Here is a 17,362-nt window from a genome sequence, read left to right on the forward strand (position 1 = left end):
TTCCCTCTCTGACCACCATCTTCAACCTCTCATTCTCTAATGTCTTCTGGCCCTCAGCCTTCAAACATGTCCATGTATCTTATCTTAAAGAGAAATAAAGCATCCCACTCAACCATTCAGCTATTCTTCCAGTTTCCTCCCTCCATTCCGATCCAAATTCCTTAAACAGGTTGTTTGCATCTGCAGCCTCCTCTTCTCCCCAGTTCGCTTCTTGATGCTATACAATCCCTCTTCTCTCCAATGATGTCCTTCTTGCTTTGTTTATTATTTGTTTTATTGTATTTGTTAAGCAGTTACTATTGTCAAGCACTGGTTTATGCTTTGGGGTAGATACAAATTTATCAGGTTGGATACAGTCCCTGTCCCACTTGAGGCTCACAGTCTAAGTATTTAGACTCAAATGGACTGTGCTTCATACTAATCCTTCCCTACCTTTCAACTCTCTTCCAACACTAGATCACTCTTACCTTCTGGCAACAATCTAGACCGGCACAATTCTCTCCTGGTTCTCCAACTACCACTCTAGCTTATCCTTCTCAATCTCAGACTCTCTCTCTCTCTCTCTCTCTCACTCATTCGCTCACTCTTTCTTTGCCTCCTATCCCCTAACTGTGGTTTTTCTTCAAGATGTCTTCTTTTCTCAATTTACACTCACTTCCTTGGGGAGCTTATTCACTCCACAGCTTCAAACTGCCTCTATGTAGATGGCTCTCAAATCTACTTTGCTAAATTTGATCCTTCTCCTCTGCAATCTCATAGTTCCTCCTGCCTCCAGGACACATCTACCTTGATGTTTTGCTATCACCTCAACTCTACATAATTAAAATTGGGCTCATCTTCACTATCAAATCCTCTCTGCCACCTAACTTTCCCATTACAGTTGGCAATACCTCCATCCTCCCTTCATCTCAAGCCAGCAACATTTGTCTTTATCCTTTGGCATTATCCTTGACTCCTCTCTCTCTTTCAAACCCTATATTAATTTTGTCCAACTACTGTTGACTCTTTCTCCACAACATTCCAGAACTCACCCTTTTCTCATCATCTAATCGGCCACAATGGTCCAAACCCTTGTCATATCCTGCTTTGACTGCTACATCAATTTCTTGAAGAGATTCCAATCTCTCCCCTCTATACTTCACCCTGTTGCCTGTAATGTTTTTCTAAAATGACGTTCTTTGCTCTTCTCTCTCCACTTCTTAAATCCCTCCAATGTTTACCTCATCCATCTTTGGCTTTGAGGGCACTCAATCAACTCTCTCTAAGTTCACACTTTGTATTCCCTTCAAGCTCATCTATTCTCTGTGCCCTGTTCTCATTATCCCAGCTGCTAACCTCTTGCTCATGCTCTCTCCCATGTCTGGAACCCCTTCTTCCTTTACATCTTGGCAGACCACTGGTCATCCCATCTTCAAAGCCCTTCTGAAATCACATCACCTCCAGGAAGCCATCGCCTTTTGATTTCCAATCTCCCCATTTTACAACCCCCACTACCATTTTTGGATATATATGCCATGAAAGTACTTAAATTAGTCACAACCTCTCATAGAACTTATATACCTCTCTTCATACTCTATTAATTCTTCTTTTCTATAATTTGACATCAAGTCAAATCATGATTAACATCATGTCAAGTCATGATTATGGTATTTTTTAAGAGCTATGTGTCAAACATTTTATTAAGAAGTGGAGAAGATGCAAGATAATCATGTTTGTATCTCCTGCAAGATTGGAAGCTTTCTGAGGGCAGGAATCTTATGTACTAACTCTATTGTACTCTCCCAAGTGAGTAGTACAGTGTTTTGCATGCAATAGGTGTTCAATAAATACTACTTATTAATTGAGCCTGACAGCCTACATTTATGAAATTCAGCTTTCTTCTCTGACCACTGTCTGAGATGGCAGTGTTGACCTGGACTAAATACTAAGTGGACATTTTTTTTTGACAAAAAGCTTTAGCGACATGTGTGCAATCTACTGGCAGTGTGTTGAGTAGACCTAAATTAGCCCATCTCCTAAAGCATATCATGTCCTTCATGCAAACACATTCCAGTGGTGGCGTGAGAAATTCAGATAAACTAGAGGTCGGTATTGACCACCTGAACCTTAGTTACTTTCCACTTTAACTTCAGTTATGCCATGGCACAGATATTATACTGATTATGAAACGAAAAAAACACTTATTCAACAAGCATTTACAGAAAAGGAATTCTTGATTTCACATGAAGTCTATCTAAAGAGAGTGTAGCAATTTTAAGAGAAAGTCTGAGACAATCTTGTGACATAAGAATCATATTCATCTATTCAATCAAGGTAATAGGGAATCCACCCATAGTCGAGCTTAATTTAGAAGCCAGTTCTCCCAGGTTCCTAAGTCACTCCCCCTCTTCTCAAAACCCTCTAACTGTTGCCCATCTTCTGCACTGAATGAGACTCCTTACTACTTGGTTCCAAAGACTCTAATCCAGCTCTCCTCACCTCCTACCCCTCAGTTTGTACTTTTTGTTCTTGCCAAGCCCACTTATAGTAGTAGTGGATTTATTAAGTAATTACCGTGAGCACATTGTACTAAGGTCTGGGAGACAATACACAATCAGGAATTAAACACAGTCCCTGTTGTTTGAGAGGCTCCTGCTATCAACTCTCCTGCTTTCAATCCCTTGCTCACACTTTTCTCTTAGGACTGGAGCTTCCTTTCCTCTGAAATCCAGTAGATCTCAGTCCTTCCCATCTTGAAAACCCGACTAAAATCCCACCTCCTCCCACACAACTTGTCCAACAAATGATCCAAGCACAAGTTGTAGCAACGCAATAAAAATAGGTGCCAGAGGCAGCTGTGAAGCCTAATGGAAAGGAAACAGGCCTGGGAGTCAGAGGATCTGTGTTCTAATACCGACTCTGCCATTTATCTGCTGTGTTACCTTAGGCATATCACTTAACTTCTGTGTGCCTCAGTTCCCTCATCTGTAAAGTGGAGATTCAATACCTGTTCTCCCTCCTACTTAGACTGTGAGTCCCATGTGGGACCTGAAGATTTTGTATCTTCTCCAATGCTTAGTACAGTCCTTGGCACATAGTGTTTAATAAATACTACAGTTATTTGTAACAATCCTTAGCATTTGTGTATATATTTTTATTAAACATTCAGTTTATTTTGATTTCTTCCTTGTAAATATTTTTATTATTCTGTCCCCTGTTAGAATGAAAGTTCGTTGTGGGTAGGGAACATGCCTCATGCTTCTGTTACACCTTCTTGAACGGTAGTACAGTGACTTGCATTCAGAAGATGCTTGATAAATATTACTGTGGCTACTACTGTTATTATGTTAGGTGTATGTTAATTGTTTCAGGGCATTAGGAGACCAACAATGTGCAGCAGCAACTAAGAACAATAATGCCCATTCTGTATACTTGTGAGACTAAGACTTCCCACTGAAGACAATCCAGTTTATTGGAAGTTTTATTATTCCCTATGATCCATATGGCAGGACAGGATCACCACCAATAAAATCTTGTACCATCACCAGTTTCTCAGCATTGAAAATGATGGGGAGCCAATAAAAAGCTGACAACAAAGTGAATACCTAAATAAATGCTGAAGAGTCAAAACCTTATTGAAGGCACATCTCCTCCAAGAAGCCTTTCCTAAGCCCTCCTCTCCTCTTCTCCCACTCCCTTCTGTACCACTCTTACTTGCTCCTTCATTCATCCTCCCTCCCAACCCCACAGTGTATATAAATATATATATATATACATATATATATATACATATATACATATATATATATATTTGCAATTATTCATTTATCTATTTGTATTAATGTCTGTCTCCCCCGCTGGACTGTGAGCTTGTTGTGGACAGGAATGTGTCTGTTTGCTGTTATATTGTGCTCTCCCAAGCACGTAACACAGTGCTTTGCACACAGTAAACACTCAATAAATAACGATTGAATAACTGAATGAGTGAATAGTCAAGTATAGTGGAGTGACAGCAAGCAGGTTGGTTAGAATAAACAATTTTGGAAACAATAATGTATGTCAAATGACGTGGCATCAATGTGGGCTGCTGGGGGGCGGGGGTATTAGTGGCAGACAGATGAACCTGGTGGGCAGTAAGCAAGCAGAGTAGCTCTCTCTGTGCTTAGAATAAACTATGAGTTAAAGAGCCAGAATCTAAAACAGCACCAAGCCCTACAGATACCTGCAGTCATGTTCTAAGGGGCAACACTTCAGTGTCTGCATTGGCTCTTTCAGCCTCCCCCAAACACACAGTGAGTGATTTGCTCTCAGTGATATCATCTTTGAATTCATAGACCAAATATGTACAGATGCAGTTGGTTAGGTATCCATTTACATTTGTCCATTCAGTTTATGGTTATGCATTGCCTTAAAACTATTATCCTGTGGATCAGAGACTGTCACAGCACGAGAAGCAGCAGTGGTGATAGCAATCTCAGTGGAATTCTTCACTTTTTGGGGTTTCTATTTTTCCTAGTCATATATCCTAGCTCCTCCTTTATCAGCTTCTTTCACACTCTCAGGACCTTCCTCAAACAGGACAGGCTCTAGGAAGTTGGGATCCTTAATTTGACCTGCTACCTCGGGACTAGTGTTCCCAGCGTTCTTTCAGTATTTATTTGCATTGGATCCATTAGGTTTACAGTTTTAAATTTTATCCTTCCTATTCATTCATATTATCAAGACTTATCCTATCTATAACATTAAATTATCAACTACTCAAGGCAAGGATTGTGTTTGCAACTTGATCCTAGGGCTCTGCATAAAGTGGCCAGATTTGCCCAGAGCAAGGTTAATTTCTTTTAGAACTCAGCTCTGAAAGAGGAAATTAACTTTTGGCTCTCTTAATGGTATTTGTTAAGTATTTATAATGTGAAGGGCACTGTGCTAAGCACTGGAGTAGAGACGAGATAACGAGGTTGGGCACCATCCACCCCACATGGAACTCACAGTCGATCCCTAATTTACAGATGAGGTAAAGCTGAGGCACAGAGAAGTTAAGTGACTTGCACAAGGTCACACAGCAGAAAAGTGGCAGAGCTTGGATTAGAACCCAGGTTCTTTGATTCCCAGGCCTGGGCTCTTTCAATAAGGCCATGCGACTTCTCACCTTATGTCTGTGAGGAGAGCACCACTCAGAGAGATGGCATGAAGTAGGAGTCACACATCACTAGTCTAGCCCCAGACTCTCCTTTCATCCCACTCTTGCTTATGGAAGTCTCATGGCAATTCCTAGACCACATGTAGGCCGGAAGCGGAGTGAAGGACGTGCTGCAGAGCCCTAAATAGTCTCAGGCTCTGAAAGATTAAAATTTTACTCATTTGATAGCATGTAATAAAGTAATTATGGTATTTAAGTACTTATTAATCTCAATAATAATTACCAGGCTCTGTTCTCCCAGCCCCTAATTTTGGCTTGTATTAGCAACTACTCATTCATTCATTCATTCATGATGGCTTTCAGCCCATTCCCAAAATAGTACCACCTAATTTACTACTTTCCAGGCCCCTTTTGGTTTGAGGTGAAAAGGATCCAGAGATGGATTTGCCACTGGTAATCCTGTGAGTATGGAAATTTTATTTTGAACATTGGTTTGGAGTCCTGGCCTGAACTGTTAATAGTCCTAGCAATCAAGAGAGCTGGTTCTAATCCTAGCTTTGCCACTTAGCTGCTGCATGATTTTGGGCACGTCAGTTAACTTCTCTGTGCCTCAGTTTCCTCATCGGTAAAATGGAAATTAAATAACTGTTCTCTCTCCCCATTAACCTGAGTGCTAAATGTGGGACAGGAGCTGTGTCTGAATTGATTACCTCCTATTTATCCCTAAGGTTGACACATAGTAAGAATTTAAATACCACAATTATTTTGTTACTTGCTATCAAATGATTAAAATTTTAAAACTTCTAAATCTTTCTGTTTTCAGTAAAAGACAGTGGTATGCTGTATTGATCACATTGTGAAAAATTTATTGAGCTCTTATGTAGACAAATTCATAAGCACAAAATTGTTGATGGAAGTTCAATATTGGACATTATTTCACTGTTTAAAGTGAAATGGCAATGCAAGTCCATGCTCGCTTAGATAAAAGAATATATTTCTCTGTTCAGATAAAAGTCTTTTGGAAGGCAACTCCTTTCAAATATTTTTTTATGCATCTCCAACCTGCAACAACAACAAAAGGACAACAAATCATTCTCTTCTTTTATAGGAAAGATAAAATATGAGATAGCACAAATATGGACAGGTTATTTATGGTTTTGAAAATTTTAAATATTGACCTCCAGCATTTGTAGATATAACATTTGATTACCACTATGAATAAAAATGTCAACCCTGGTGGTTGAAGGAATGTGAAGAAAAATATTGCTTTACAAAGTTATGATGTGATCAGAAGCACAAATGACCATTGGAAGATGGGCTTCGTACAATATTTGGAATTAATAGCTCAGCCATTTATTTAAACAATTTAAATGCTCAATATTTGTTATTATTGCAAATAATCTAACCTGTTTGGAACCACCCAGATGATGCTGCTGTCCTTCTCCAATTGTGAGTCTGTTGAGTGGAAGGATCTTCATTGTTGTTTTCTTCATCGAATACCACCGAGATTTCCAGGTTGCCCAAATAATGCCATTGTCATACCCATTTGGAGTCGATTCCTTTGAATAAGCGCCACCTACAAAATGCCAGTTGTGTGAGAATTTGACTTTTCTTCTTAATTTCCAGGAGTAAAACACTTCTGAAATAATAAACGCTGTCAACAGCATGAGTAATGGCTGGGCTGAAGAACTCCGCTTGGGCTAGATATTCAAGATCCAGTCCAAATCACCCCCCTTCACGCCAGTTCATGCCCAACTAGAGCAGCACTCTAAATCATAGGTTAGTCTGAGCCTGAGCTAACCCAAAAGCGAACTCAGGCAGAAATGGAAGTAGTTCAGGACTCACTATGGGGAATGTTTATGTCCACACACAGTTTCACAATCATAGGAATCCCCTGGGAATAGTACCACCATTTTGGCCCAGGCTCACTCCTGTCATGGTAAAAGCCTGTTAACACACCTCAGGCTAGTTGAAAATGCCTAAAATAGGGGGTCACAGGACACTGGTGGAACATCTGAAGTTAGCCCAACAGCCAGCTTCTACTTTTTGTCACCCCAACTTGGTCCCACGATGTCAGGACACAAAAAATCCTGAGTCTGGCCCATTCAGAATTAATCTTAGAAAACATTAAAGATTCCTAATCCTACAGTCTGAAAGTCTTCTAGAAGACTCTGGAAACTTCCAGGCTCACAAGGCCATAATTTCTGTTCTAATGGACAAAACAATTTATATATGGAACTAATGGGAAAGAGAGTCCAAAGATAGGCAGGTAGCTCAACGGCAATATGGACGGAAATCCAGCATCAACTTTTCTAGTACCTGATAATACTCCAAGCCACCTGTGAGCCACAGTGGCATTTTGAGCATATGAGGCCTAGAGATCAAAAGAGGGAAGGAGAGGGAAAATGAGATAAAAAGAGAATCAGATGGAGAGTATGAAGTGGCAGCTATATATTAATACATCCGGCCTAAAATAGAATGCAATCAAAAATAAACATCAATATGCTTCCTAATTGCTTGCCATCACCTTTGTTTTAAAAAAACCCTTTTTAATAGAATTTGAAATAAGCCAAGATCCATGGGAACTCTGTACCTGGGTAATATTTTCCATTAAGGTGACCAGCATGACACTTGTTCATCCACCAGCCAGATCCATCCTGCTCAGCACAGTTGCCTTCAAATTTATCATTGTCATTATCCCATGTACTGAACTGAATGCCATTGTGGGATGTGAAAAACTTGTCACTTTCATGATCACCAAAATCAAAACCATCAAAGGCATCTCCTGCTTCTCCGCCAAGGAAGTAGGTATAGGTCAACCGATATTTGTCTGTTTCTGGTCCTACCTTGAATGTGGCATAGTCTGCAGTGCTATGGACAAAATGAGAGTCACTGTATCAAAAATCTGTGTTCCATGACCTCCTGTAGAACCAGTTTACAGATGAGATTGTTTTGAAAGATGCTAATTTTATTCCTAGAGGTTGAGATCAATCAATCAACTGTATTTAGTGAGTGCTTACTGTATGCAGGGCACTGTACTAAGCTCTTGGGAGACTACGACACAACAATATAACAGACACATTCCCTGCTCACAACAAGCTTACAGTCCAGTAGGGGAGACAGGCATTGATATAAATAAATAAATTACGGATTATGTACGTAAATGTTAAGGGACTAGGAGCCGGGGGCGGAGGGGGCTGAATAAATGGAGCAAGTCATGGCAATGCAGAAGGAAGTGGGAAAAGAGGAAATGAAAGCTAGTCAGGGATGATTAATTACGATTATGACGATGTAATCAGTCCTTCCTTCTTATCTCCAATGTTTAGCCAAAGAAATATGGGTTTTTGAGCCAGTTTAAGGACCTGATGCATCAGTAGGTTTGAACAGGGAAGGACTCCTTTTGCATCTTCCTCAAATGAGGAGGAGCAAGGCCAATACACTAGCTCCTCCTATGAGGATGCAAAGCAGAAATTTTAAGGATAGCTGGCAGGCTTTCTGCTTGAGAATGGTAGAAGCAGCATGGCTTAGGGGAAAGAGCATGGGCTTGGGAGTCAGAGGTCATGGGTTCTAATCCTGACCCCGCCACTTATCAGCTGTGTGACTTTGGGCCAGTCACTTATCTTCTCTGTACCTCAGTTACCTCATCTGTAAAATGGGGATTAAGACTGTGAGCCCCACATGGGACAACCTGATTACCTTGTTTCTACCCCAGTGCTTAGAACAATGCTTGGTACATAGTAAGCGCTTAACAAATGCCATTATTATCATTATTATTATTCTTGGGCCCCACTTAGTAGTAGAAAATGATTAAGACATCTGGTCTGAAGTGGAGAATTGATTTCTTCTGTGGTAATGTAGGCTCCTGAAAACTTAACTCCATTTTAATTTAACTGGAGAAATTATTATTATTATTATTAATTATTATTGTTAAGAACTTACTATGTGCCAAGCACTGTTCTTAGCACTGAGTTTGATGCAGGCTTAACAGTTTGGACACAGTCCCTGTCCTGCATGAGGCTCACAGTCTAGGTGGGTGGACACAGGGTAGCTCCTTTAAGATCCTGGATCATCTGTCCTCAAGCGTGGTGACTGGACCACTCAAGGGAATTTGAGCCCATTTTGGCCCCTTTTTAGTACACCAAGGGGATTCAAGACCTACTCAATCATCCCCAGGTCAGTACTGGGCCAACCCACATCCTCAGAACTGCACCTGAACAGTTTTAACCACTGGAGGGGAGGGCTGGGGGTCAGGGGAAGGGGTGGTGAGGAACAGGGGACTCTTGTCCCTTAGTTTGTTTTCTTCAGGATCTGGGTTCTAATTCCAGCTCCACCACTCATATGCCGGGTGACCTTGGGCAAGTCACTTAACTTCTCTGTGCCTCAGTTATCTCATCTGTAAAATGGGGATTAAGACTGTGAGCTCAATGTGGGACAGGGACTGTGTCCAACCTGATTAGCTTGTATCTACCCCAGTCTTAGAACAGTGTTTGACACAAAGTAAGCACTTAAACACTATTCTTCTTATTATTATTATTGAGGTCAGAATGTTACCATACTGCTCAGAGACACAGGGTTAGATGAAGCCTTTTCTTTAGGAATCTCCTTAAAACATACCTCGTTCTGCCATTCCAGTCTTCCAGTTGTATTCTTAATACATACGGAAATGAAGATTGAGTACTTAGCAAGTGAATCTTCTCATTTCCCAGCCAAAATTCAGTTGTACCAGTCGGTGACAGATGTCCAAATCCTTCTTTGTACTGAATCCAATTTTTTTTGAAGTCCAAGCTCCCATCAAGTCTCTAATATCACATTTCCCAAAGGGGGAAAGAGACTCAGTGTTCATCATCTCATCATCATCATCAGTATTTACTGAAAATCTACTGTGTCCAACCCTCTATACAGGGTACTGAGGGGAATTATAGGACAAATACAAAACAAGGCCCCATTCACTCATGCAGCTTACAGTTCAATGGCAGCGGGACAAAGGGTTTGAGAGAGACAATCATAAATCAAAGGTACATAAATGAAAAGTGAAAAAATATAAAAAACAGAAAATATATGTGAATTTAGAAATGAGTACGTAAGAGTTGAGAAAGCAGTAATGGATGCTTATTGAGCACTTATTGTGTGCAGAGTGGTAGATACATTCCCTGCCCACCAGGAGCTAACCAGAATGTTAGCTGGGACGGTAAATTGAAAAAGATTAAATGTCATCATTGCTCCATTTAAAAAGATTTTTAAGGGAACCACCTATTTAGAATAGAGACCTTAAAAAGGTCCCTCCATGACTGCTAGAAGTTGGTGATAATAAAACAACTAACGGTAAAATTTCAACATCACCAATCAAAAATGTTAAGCAACAGACCGTGAAAATATTAAAAAAAAAAGTGGCAGGGCAACTAAGGTCCAAATCCAGTGATGTATTTCTATTGCTCTTTCTCTTGTAAAAGCTGGGGTAGAAGAGGCCTCTGTCCCAGCGCTTAGAACAGTGCTTTGCACATAGTAAGCGCTTAACAAATGCCATCATCATCATCATTAAGGACCATCTTCATTAGCTGAGATTGGCAATGGACCCCAATCAGACAGTAATGGTCTCCATCCAATCAGAAGGGTTCTCTAATTGGATCAAAACTTTCTCCCTTTAATGAGAAAATGGGAGACTTTCTGATCGTAGGGAGATCTTGTCATGCTCATCACAGATGGTTTCTGATCAGATGGGCATTCCCTAACTCTCTTCCCCCCTTCAAAGCCCTACTGAGAGCTCACCTCCTCCAGGAGGCCTTCCCAGACTGAGCCCCCTTTTTCCTCTCCCTCTCCCCATCCCCCCCACACCTCCTTCCCCTCCCCACAGTACCTGTATATATGTTTGTACAGATTCATTACTCTATTTTACTTGTACATATTTACTATCCTATTTATTTTGTTAATGATGTGCATCTAGCTTTATTTCTATTTATTCTGATGACTTGACACCTGTCCACATGTTTTGTTTTGTTGTCTGTATCCCCCTTCTAGACTGTGAGCCTGTTGTTGGGTAGGGACCATCTCTATACGTTGCCAACTTGTACTTCCCAAGCACTTAGTACAGTGCTCTGCACTCAGTAAGCACTCAATAAATACGATTGAATGAATGAATGAATGAATATGACCCTTCTGACTAGAAACTCTGATATGTGAAGCTTACTCCCAGTCTATGATTTAACCACTGGGAGAATCCAGTGCCTCACAGACATGGATCCATTTTACTAATGCACAATGCGTATGTAACAGGGTTATTTATAGGGCACATTAATTAGAAACATACCTTCTGCAGCACTGTCCAACCATTTCCAGATGAATCAATCTCACAATAGACTAAGAATTGTTGTTTAGCTTTAAGGGGTTTGACAAAGTAAAGACCACTTTCTCTGGCACCCTTGTTTGCTATGTCTTGACAATCTGTAGAAAAACCAATTGATGTTAATATTTTAACTCAATTCTGAATGTGCACCTTGCTTTGAATCTGCCTCTTCCTCTCCATCCAAGAGGCCACCGTGCTGGTCCAGGCACTTGTCATATCCTGGTTTGACTACTATTTAAACCTCCTCATGGTTCATCCCTCCCTCCTGTTTCTCCTCTTTCCATTTTATAGTCCACTCTGTTGTATGGACTATTTTTCTAAAACATTGTTCTATTCCCATCTCTCTTACTGATCATTAGTCTCCAACTGCTGCTCATTCCTCTTCCCATCAAGCAAAAACTGTTGACTATTGTGTAAGTTAAGGCACTGGTTAAGGTCCCAGACCATCTCTGGGCATCCTATCTATCCACCTCTTCTCTCATCACGCCCGCTTACACTCATTATTCCTCTCCAGATAACCCACTCATTCTTGTCTCTCCCTCTCTCAATACCTTGCTCCAATCTCCCTCCCTTCCCGGAACGCTCTCCCCCTTCACATCTAACACACTACTGCTTTTCCCATCCTTAGAGCTCTTCTGAAATCACATATTCTCAAAGAGGTCTTTCTCAGTTGATTTCCCAGGCTGGTCTATGTCCAGTGACGAAAGTAGAAGAAGTTCTCTGCCCTTAAGAAGCTGAAGTAATTAATCGGATATAGTGGTAACGGCATTTTAACTTCATGTAAAACACTGTCTTGTCTTTCAAACCATAGCATCACTCTGTTCAGATTCACTACTTGTTTCATTTCTGGAAAATTACTTGACCTCCCACCTTTCATTGGCTTTATAGACCCACATGTGGTTGGCAGTGTCTGCCTTGGTACCAATGTTCACATACCTCTTCCAGTTTTATCATTTATTTTCACATCATCTTGACACGGCTCCTGACATTTCGCTTCCAGCTGGGCTACCTTTTCTTTCAAATAAAGAATCTTTTTATTGTTTGTCAGGTAGATATTCTGCAAATCACTACAAATAGGAAAATAAGACAAGTTGGGGGTTTTCTTCTGAAGTATGTATGTCCTTTGTTTTTCAAAAAGTTTTTAATTTTTAGGTCATTGGAAAAATCTTTAATGTTAAATAAATGGGCTGAAGTAGTCCAGTGCTCTGTAAGCATCCAATAAATACGATTGAATGAATGAATGAATGAATGAATGGACTGAAATCCTAGGCTTCAAATGAAATCAATCTGTCAACAGTATCTATATTAAGTGTTTGACCGCTCGTCTGTAATGAAAGAGATAAAAGCAACCCCAACACCTTGCTAATTTCTTTAAGTACCTTTATTCAATGTATGTTATATGAGGTACAGAATAAGACCCAGTAAGTATATATCTTATAGGCACAAAACTTTTTCCAATTTTAGCCCAAATCCACTTAGGCAGCAAAGGACTCCTGGTGATGATTATCAACATAATCAATATTCTTGCACAATGTGTATTCCTGCCAAATAACGGAGGGAGCAAGAAATGTTCAATGAATAACATGTCTATCAGTTTACCCTCTTCTTCTACTAACCTCTCCTGGCCCTTCAGTCAGTCAGGGACAAACTACTCATTCCAGGGATCGTCAACCTATAGAATGTGAGGAGGCTAGTTCCCCTGTGGAATTGAATTCTACTGAAACTTTCCCCTTCTACCTTAGCATTTTTATTCATGCCATTAGGGCAAAATTAGAGAAAATTCCCCCCATTACAATCTCAGCACCCTCGGGTGATATCAAGAAAAGATAGAAAAAACAAAAATCCCCTAATCTATAATGCCTATAGTTGCTAAGGAGATAAACTAAAATTTGTGTATCCAAATCACAGATATTACATAATTTTTGGTGCTCTCTTGTATGCTTTCATGTAATTGGCCATTTTGAATCTGCAATTCCCATTTTCTGAGTATAACTCAGCCCACAATGCCTAAAGGGAAAAGCCAGGGAGTTTGGTCCCAGAGGCAGACAGCAGGCCCTAAAGCAATTATTTGGGATGTACTCACTGCCCCCTCACATAGATATCTTGTATCATGGGAATAAAAGTCACTATTTTCACTGCAAAGCAAGAAAACCAGCTTTGTAACAGTCTCTGTTTTGTATCTCGAATGTACTAACTAGGTAATCAAAATGGAATCAATCAATTGTATCTCTTTTAATAACCAGTCATATTTACTGAGCACTTACTGTGTGCAAGCACTGTACTAAGTGCTTGGGAGAGTACAATATACAATTGGTATACACATTCTCTGCCCTCAACAAGCTTACAGTTATACACGTTGGGAAAAGGAAAATTGAGCCAGTATTTGTACAGTGATCAGTGATAAATTCTAGTCTCTCTGGCCACAATCATAATTTTTTCTTTCATATTCACTAATTCACTTTGAAAATCTGTCTAGAGAAAAGATATGTCCCATTTGCTGGGAATGTTCATGCTTTTGAAGTTCTCCAAAGATGCCTTCCTGTTCACTTCTTTTCTACCTTAAACACCCCTTCCCCTCAAATTGGCTCTGATGTTTTCCTGAAAATCGAAGTCCTGCTCAAGTGTTCCTACAGGAATTTGAGATAACCAAATGCCTACTTTTGGTTTCCTGAGACTTTCCTTGAATCATGGATTTGGCACAAAACAAAAGCTGTATTAATTGAATTCCTAGCTTTAAATAGGCAATCTGGTGACTTGTAAATTCTATGCTGAAAATTTTATCAAAATTAAATTTAGTGGAAATAAAATTTTTGTCTAATGGGACAAGCAAGTTTGATTATCCAATAACTTAAGGGGTCTACATCTTCCTTAGTCTTCCAGATTGCTTAGTAGTGCAAAATGTCTGAACAAACAACCATCACGCTGTATTTGATAAACCGCCTCAGTTTCTGAACCAGTTTATAGACTCAAGAATGAGGATGTGGTTCTGCAGTTCTTTCTCAATCAAAACTCCAAGAGGTGGGTCTAGCTGAAAATATTTCAGTGTGATAATGGTAAAATCTGATTCTTACTGCTAAGGCATGTAATAATAACAATAATAATAATAATAGTGGCATTTGTTAAGCCCTTACTACATGACAAGCATTATACTAAGTTCTGGGCTATATACAATATAATCAGGTTGGACACAACCCCTGTCCTACTTGGGGCTCATAGTCTAAGTGGGAGGGAGAACAGGTATTGAATGCCCATTTTACAGATGAGGAAACTGAGCCTTGGAGAAGTTAAGTGCCTTGTCTAAAATCACAGAGCAGGCAAATGGGGGAGCTGAGATTATATATATATATATATATATATATATATATATATAATATAGAATACATATTGTAATAATACAAGATATCATTAAAAGTAAAACATTTCCAATTGTATCAATACTATACCCAAGGTAGGTTAGAGATAGGCAGACTCATTTACCAATGTTATTTAGCAACAGTAAAAAAGACCTTGGAAAGATTAGGTTTCAGTGAAGTTAATAAAATTGCAGTCTGCCTTGCTGCACAACAAATATAAACACAAATACTTACCTAATTGCAGCTTCATTATCCAAAATTATCTTCTCATATTTCTGAAATTCATCTATCATTTTTCTGGACTTTAAAGTAACACCCTGGCGTTTTTCTGCAGAACAAGATGACACATTTTAAAATATGAAAACACTAAAGGAAACATTCATTCATTTCCTTCCATCTATTCTCCAATTTCACAATTGCTTATGGTCTCACGTGGGTCCCTTGATCTGTCGGGGCCGCCAATTTGGATCTCTTGGATAAGCAGCTTTGCTTCCGCTGTGCTGTTAGCAACCTTCTTTAAGATATCTTCCAAAATCTGCAGTTCCTTGTCTACCCCAGTGTGGTATGTATTCAGGAAGTCTGCAATACCACAGGTAGTGGGGCAATAACTACCCTGCAAGGAAACCATAAAATCAGTATTTCCAGCTACTTTTCTGTTCACCAAGGTGTCCTAAGGTCTTTACCATATGTAACGAAGAAGATACCTGAAGTTTACGGTAGTTAAGTCATGGTTGAAATCAGTCTTCACTCATAAACAATATCCCACCTAAATACACCCAATGATTATATTCCCAAATAAGACATACAGCAGTATTTTGTAAAAATCAGACCCCTCTCCGCTTCCAACTGGGAACAGGAAGCACAGTGTTACTTACAAATCGTTCATCTAAGATGCAGCAGTTGTCTTTGGTAGCCACATACTGGGGGAAAGAAATAACAGCAATTTCAGTAGCTGCACCCTATGTTTCTGCTCTTTCATTTTTGAAAACTTGGTTGAAGAGACACACTTACTGCCAGGCATGGTGAAAAGAGCAGGAGTGAGGCATACACCAACCCCTGGAAATGCCAGGACAACCTCATCGTGTCCCGCGTGCTCTGCCCTCCTATTGCCTGTGTTGCAGAGCTGGGGACTGCTGCCCTCTCAGCCCTCTCCTGCTCCTTTATGAGCTCTGGGAACACCTCTGTCTGCAGCACCTCACTTCAGCCACTTAAGTTACGGTAATTGATCACCGGGCTTCCCAGAAGGGTCAGGTGCCTCTGACCTGACCCCTGGTCCAATCCCTGCCCCCTTCCCCGCCTACAGTCCTACAGGTTTCCAGATTTTGCACACTGCTCCTCCCCTTCCTGGTCCTTCCTAGGCAGACTTTCTCCTGTGAAGCAAGAGAACCCTGAAAAGCTACAGAACCATTTGCTCTAGCTACTAGGAGGGGAAAAGAGACTCATGAAGCAATCCTTTCCGGGACACAATTGTAAGAGGACAAACAAAGAAAGGAATCCAATTTAGGATGGAATCAAACAAAAAAAATGACCTCAAGAATGCCCAGGGTGTTTGAATACAAGTTTTCCTTATGTGCTTTTCCCATTCTTGGGGAGAAAGCTGAGAGCGAGAAAACATTATCTTCAGCCCCATACCTTTGGAGGTCCTTGACTTTCTGTCAGACATGCCCCCTAAGGTTTAGCACCACTGGGAGGGGATGGCAGGGGAAATGGGTTTTCCACTTATTCCACCTGCTAAGAGCCCAGTATTTGTTTTCGATTTTCGTAATATCAAGAGCATGTTGGCTGAACAGATTGGCAACCATCATCCAGTTTCCTAATTTCTAGACTGCCATTGTGTCTTTTTCCCTTCCCCTCCCCTTCTTCTCTCCTTTTGTCCCTCCCCAGGTGGAGGGAGTTGGCAGGAGGCAGGGTGGTTTTCAGGTGGCCAACCTGGTGTGTGGTGAGGGGAACTCCCATTCTGGGTCTCGCTGTTACAGTACATCTCTTCCTGGAAGCCTTCCCTGATGAACCTCATCTCCCCACTTTCTTTTCCCTCCTTTCTATGTCACATATGAACTCAAGCCCATACCCACTAAGCACTTTACCATTACCTCCACCCCAATAATACTTATGTACATATCCTTATACTCTGTTGCTTCCCTTACCCGTAATTCATTTTAATGTCTGTCTCCCCTGTTAGACTGTAAAGTCACTGAGAGGAGGGATTATGTCTACCTTCTATTGTACTTTCCCAAGTACTTAGTACAGTGCTCTGCACCATGTGCACTCGATAAATGCCACTGATGGACTGACTGAAAGCAACCAGCTGCCACTGGTGAAGACAGAATCTTGGCTGGGTGGCCACTGTGATGACCCAGTAATGGCATGGCTTACATATATGTACACACACATATATGTTTAGTGGTTACTATGTATCAAGCACTGTTGTGAGTGCTTATATTCTTGTATCAGTGGTTTTCTAGTGTTTTATATCCAGTGTTTTCTAGAGACCAGTAAACTTGCTGTTCAGTGGATTATTATTTAGATAGATTTTTCCTCTATGCTAGGGTT

General features: G+C 40.4%; 1 protein-coding gene across 1 annotated transcript; it reads right to left on the minus strand.

The window, feature by feature from the left end:
* Nucleotides 1-5,960: 5,960 nt before the first annotated feature.
* Nucleotides 5,961-15,984, minus strand: FGG (fibrinogen gamma chain). Its single transcript, XM_038755128.1, has 10 exons — nucleotides 15,824-15,984; nucleotides 15,688-15,732; nucleotides 15,245-15,425; nucleotides 15,047-15,140; nucleotides 12,396-12,526; nucleotides 11,424-11,557; nucleotides 9,734-9,918; nucleotides 7,713-7,990; nucleotides 6,526-6,695; nucleotides 5,961-6,181 (listed from the first exon to the last, which is right to left on the minus strand). Exons 1-10 carry the CDS (start codon nucleotides 15,890-15,892, stop codon nucleotides 6,167-6,169), a joined length of 1,302 nt encoding a protein of 433 aa, XP_038611056.1. The 5' UTR covers nucleotides 15,893-15,984; the 3' UTR covers nucleotides 5,961-6,166.
* Between the last annotated feature and the right edge of the window lie 1,378 nt (nucleotides 15,985-17,362).

This window comes from Tachyglossus aculeatus, chromosome 12 (genome assembly GCF_015852505.1).
Source record: "Tachyglossus aculeatus isolate mTacAcu1 chromosome 12, mTacAcu1.pri, whole genome shotgun sequence".
Classification (NCBI taxonomy): Eukaryota; Metazoa; Chordata; class Mammalia; order Monotremata; family Tachyglossidae; genus Tachyglossus; species Tachyglossus aculeatus.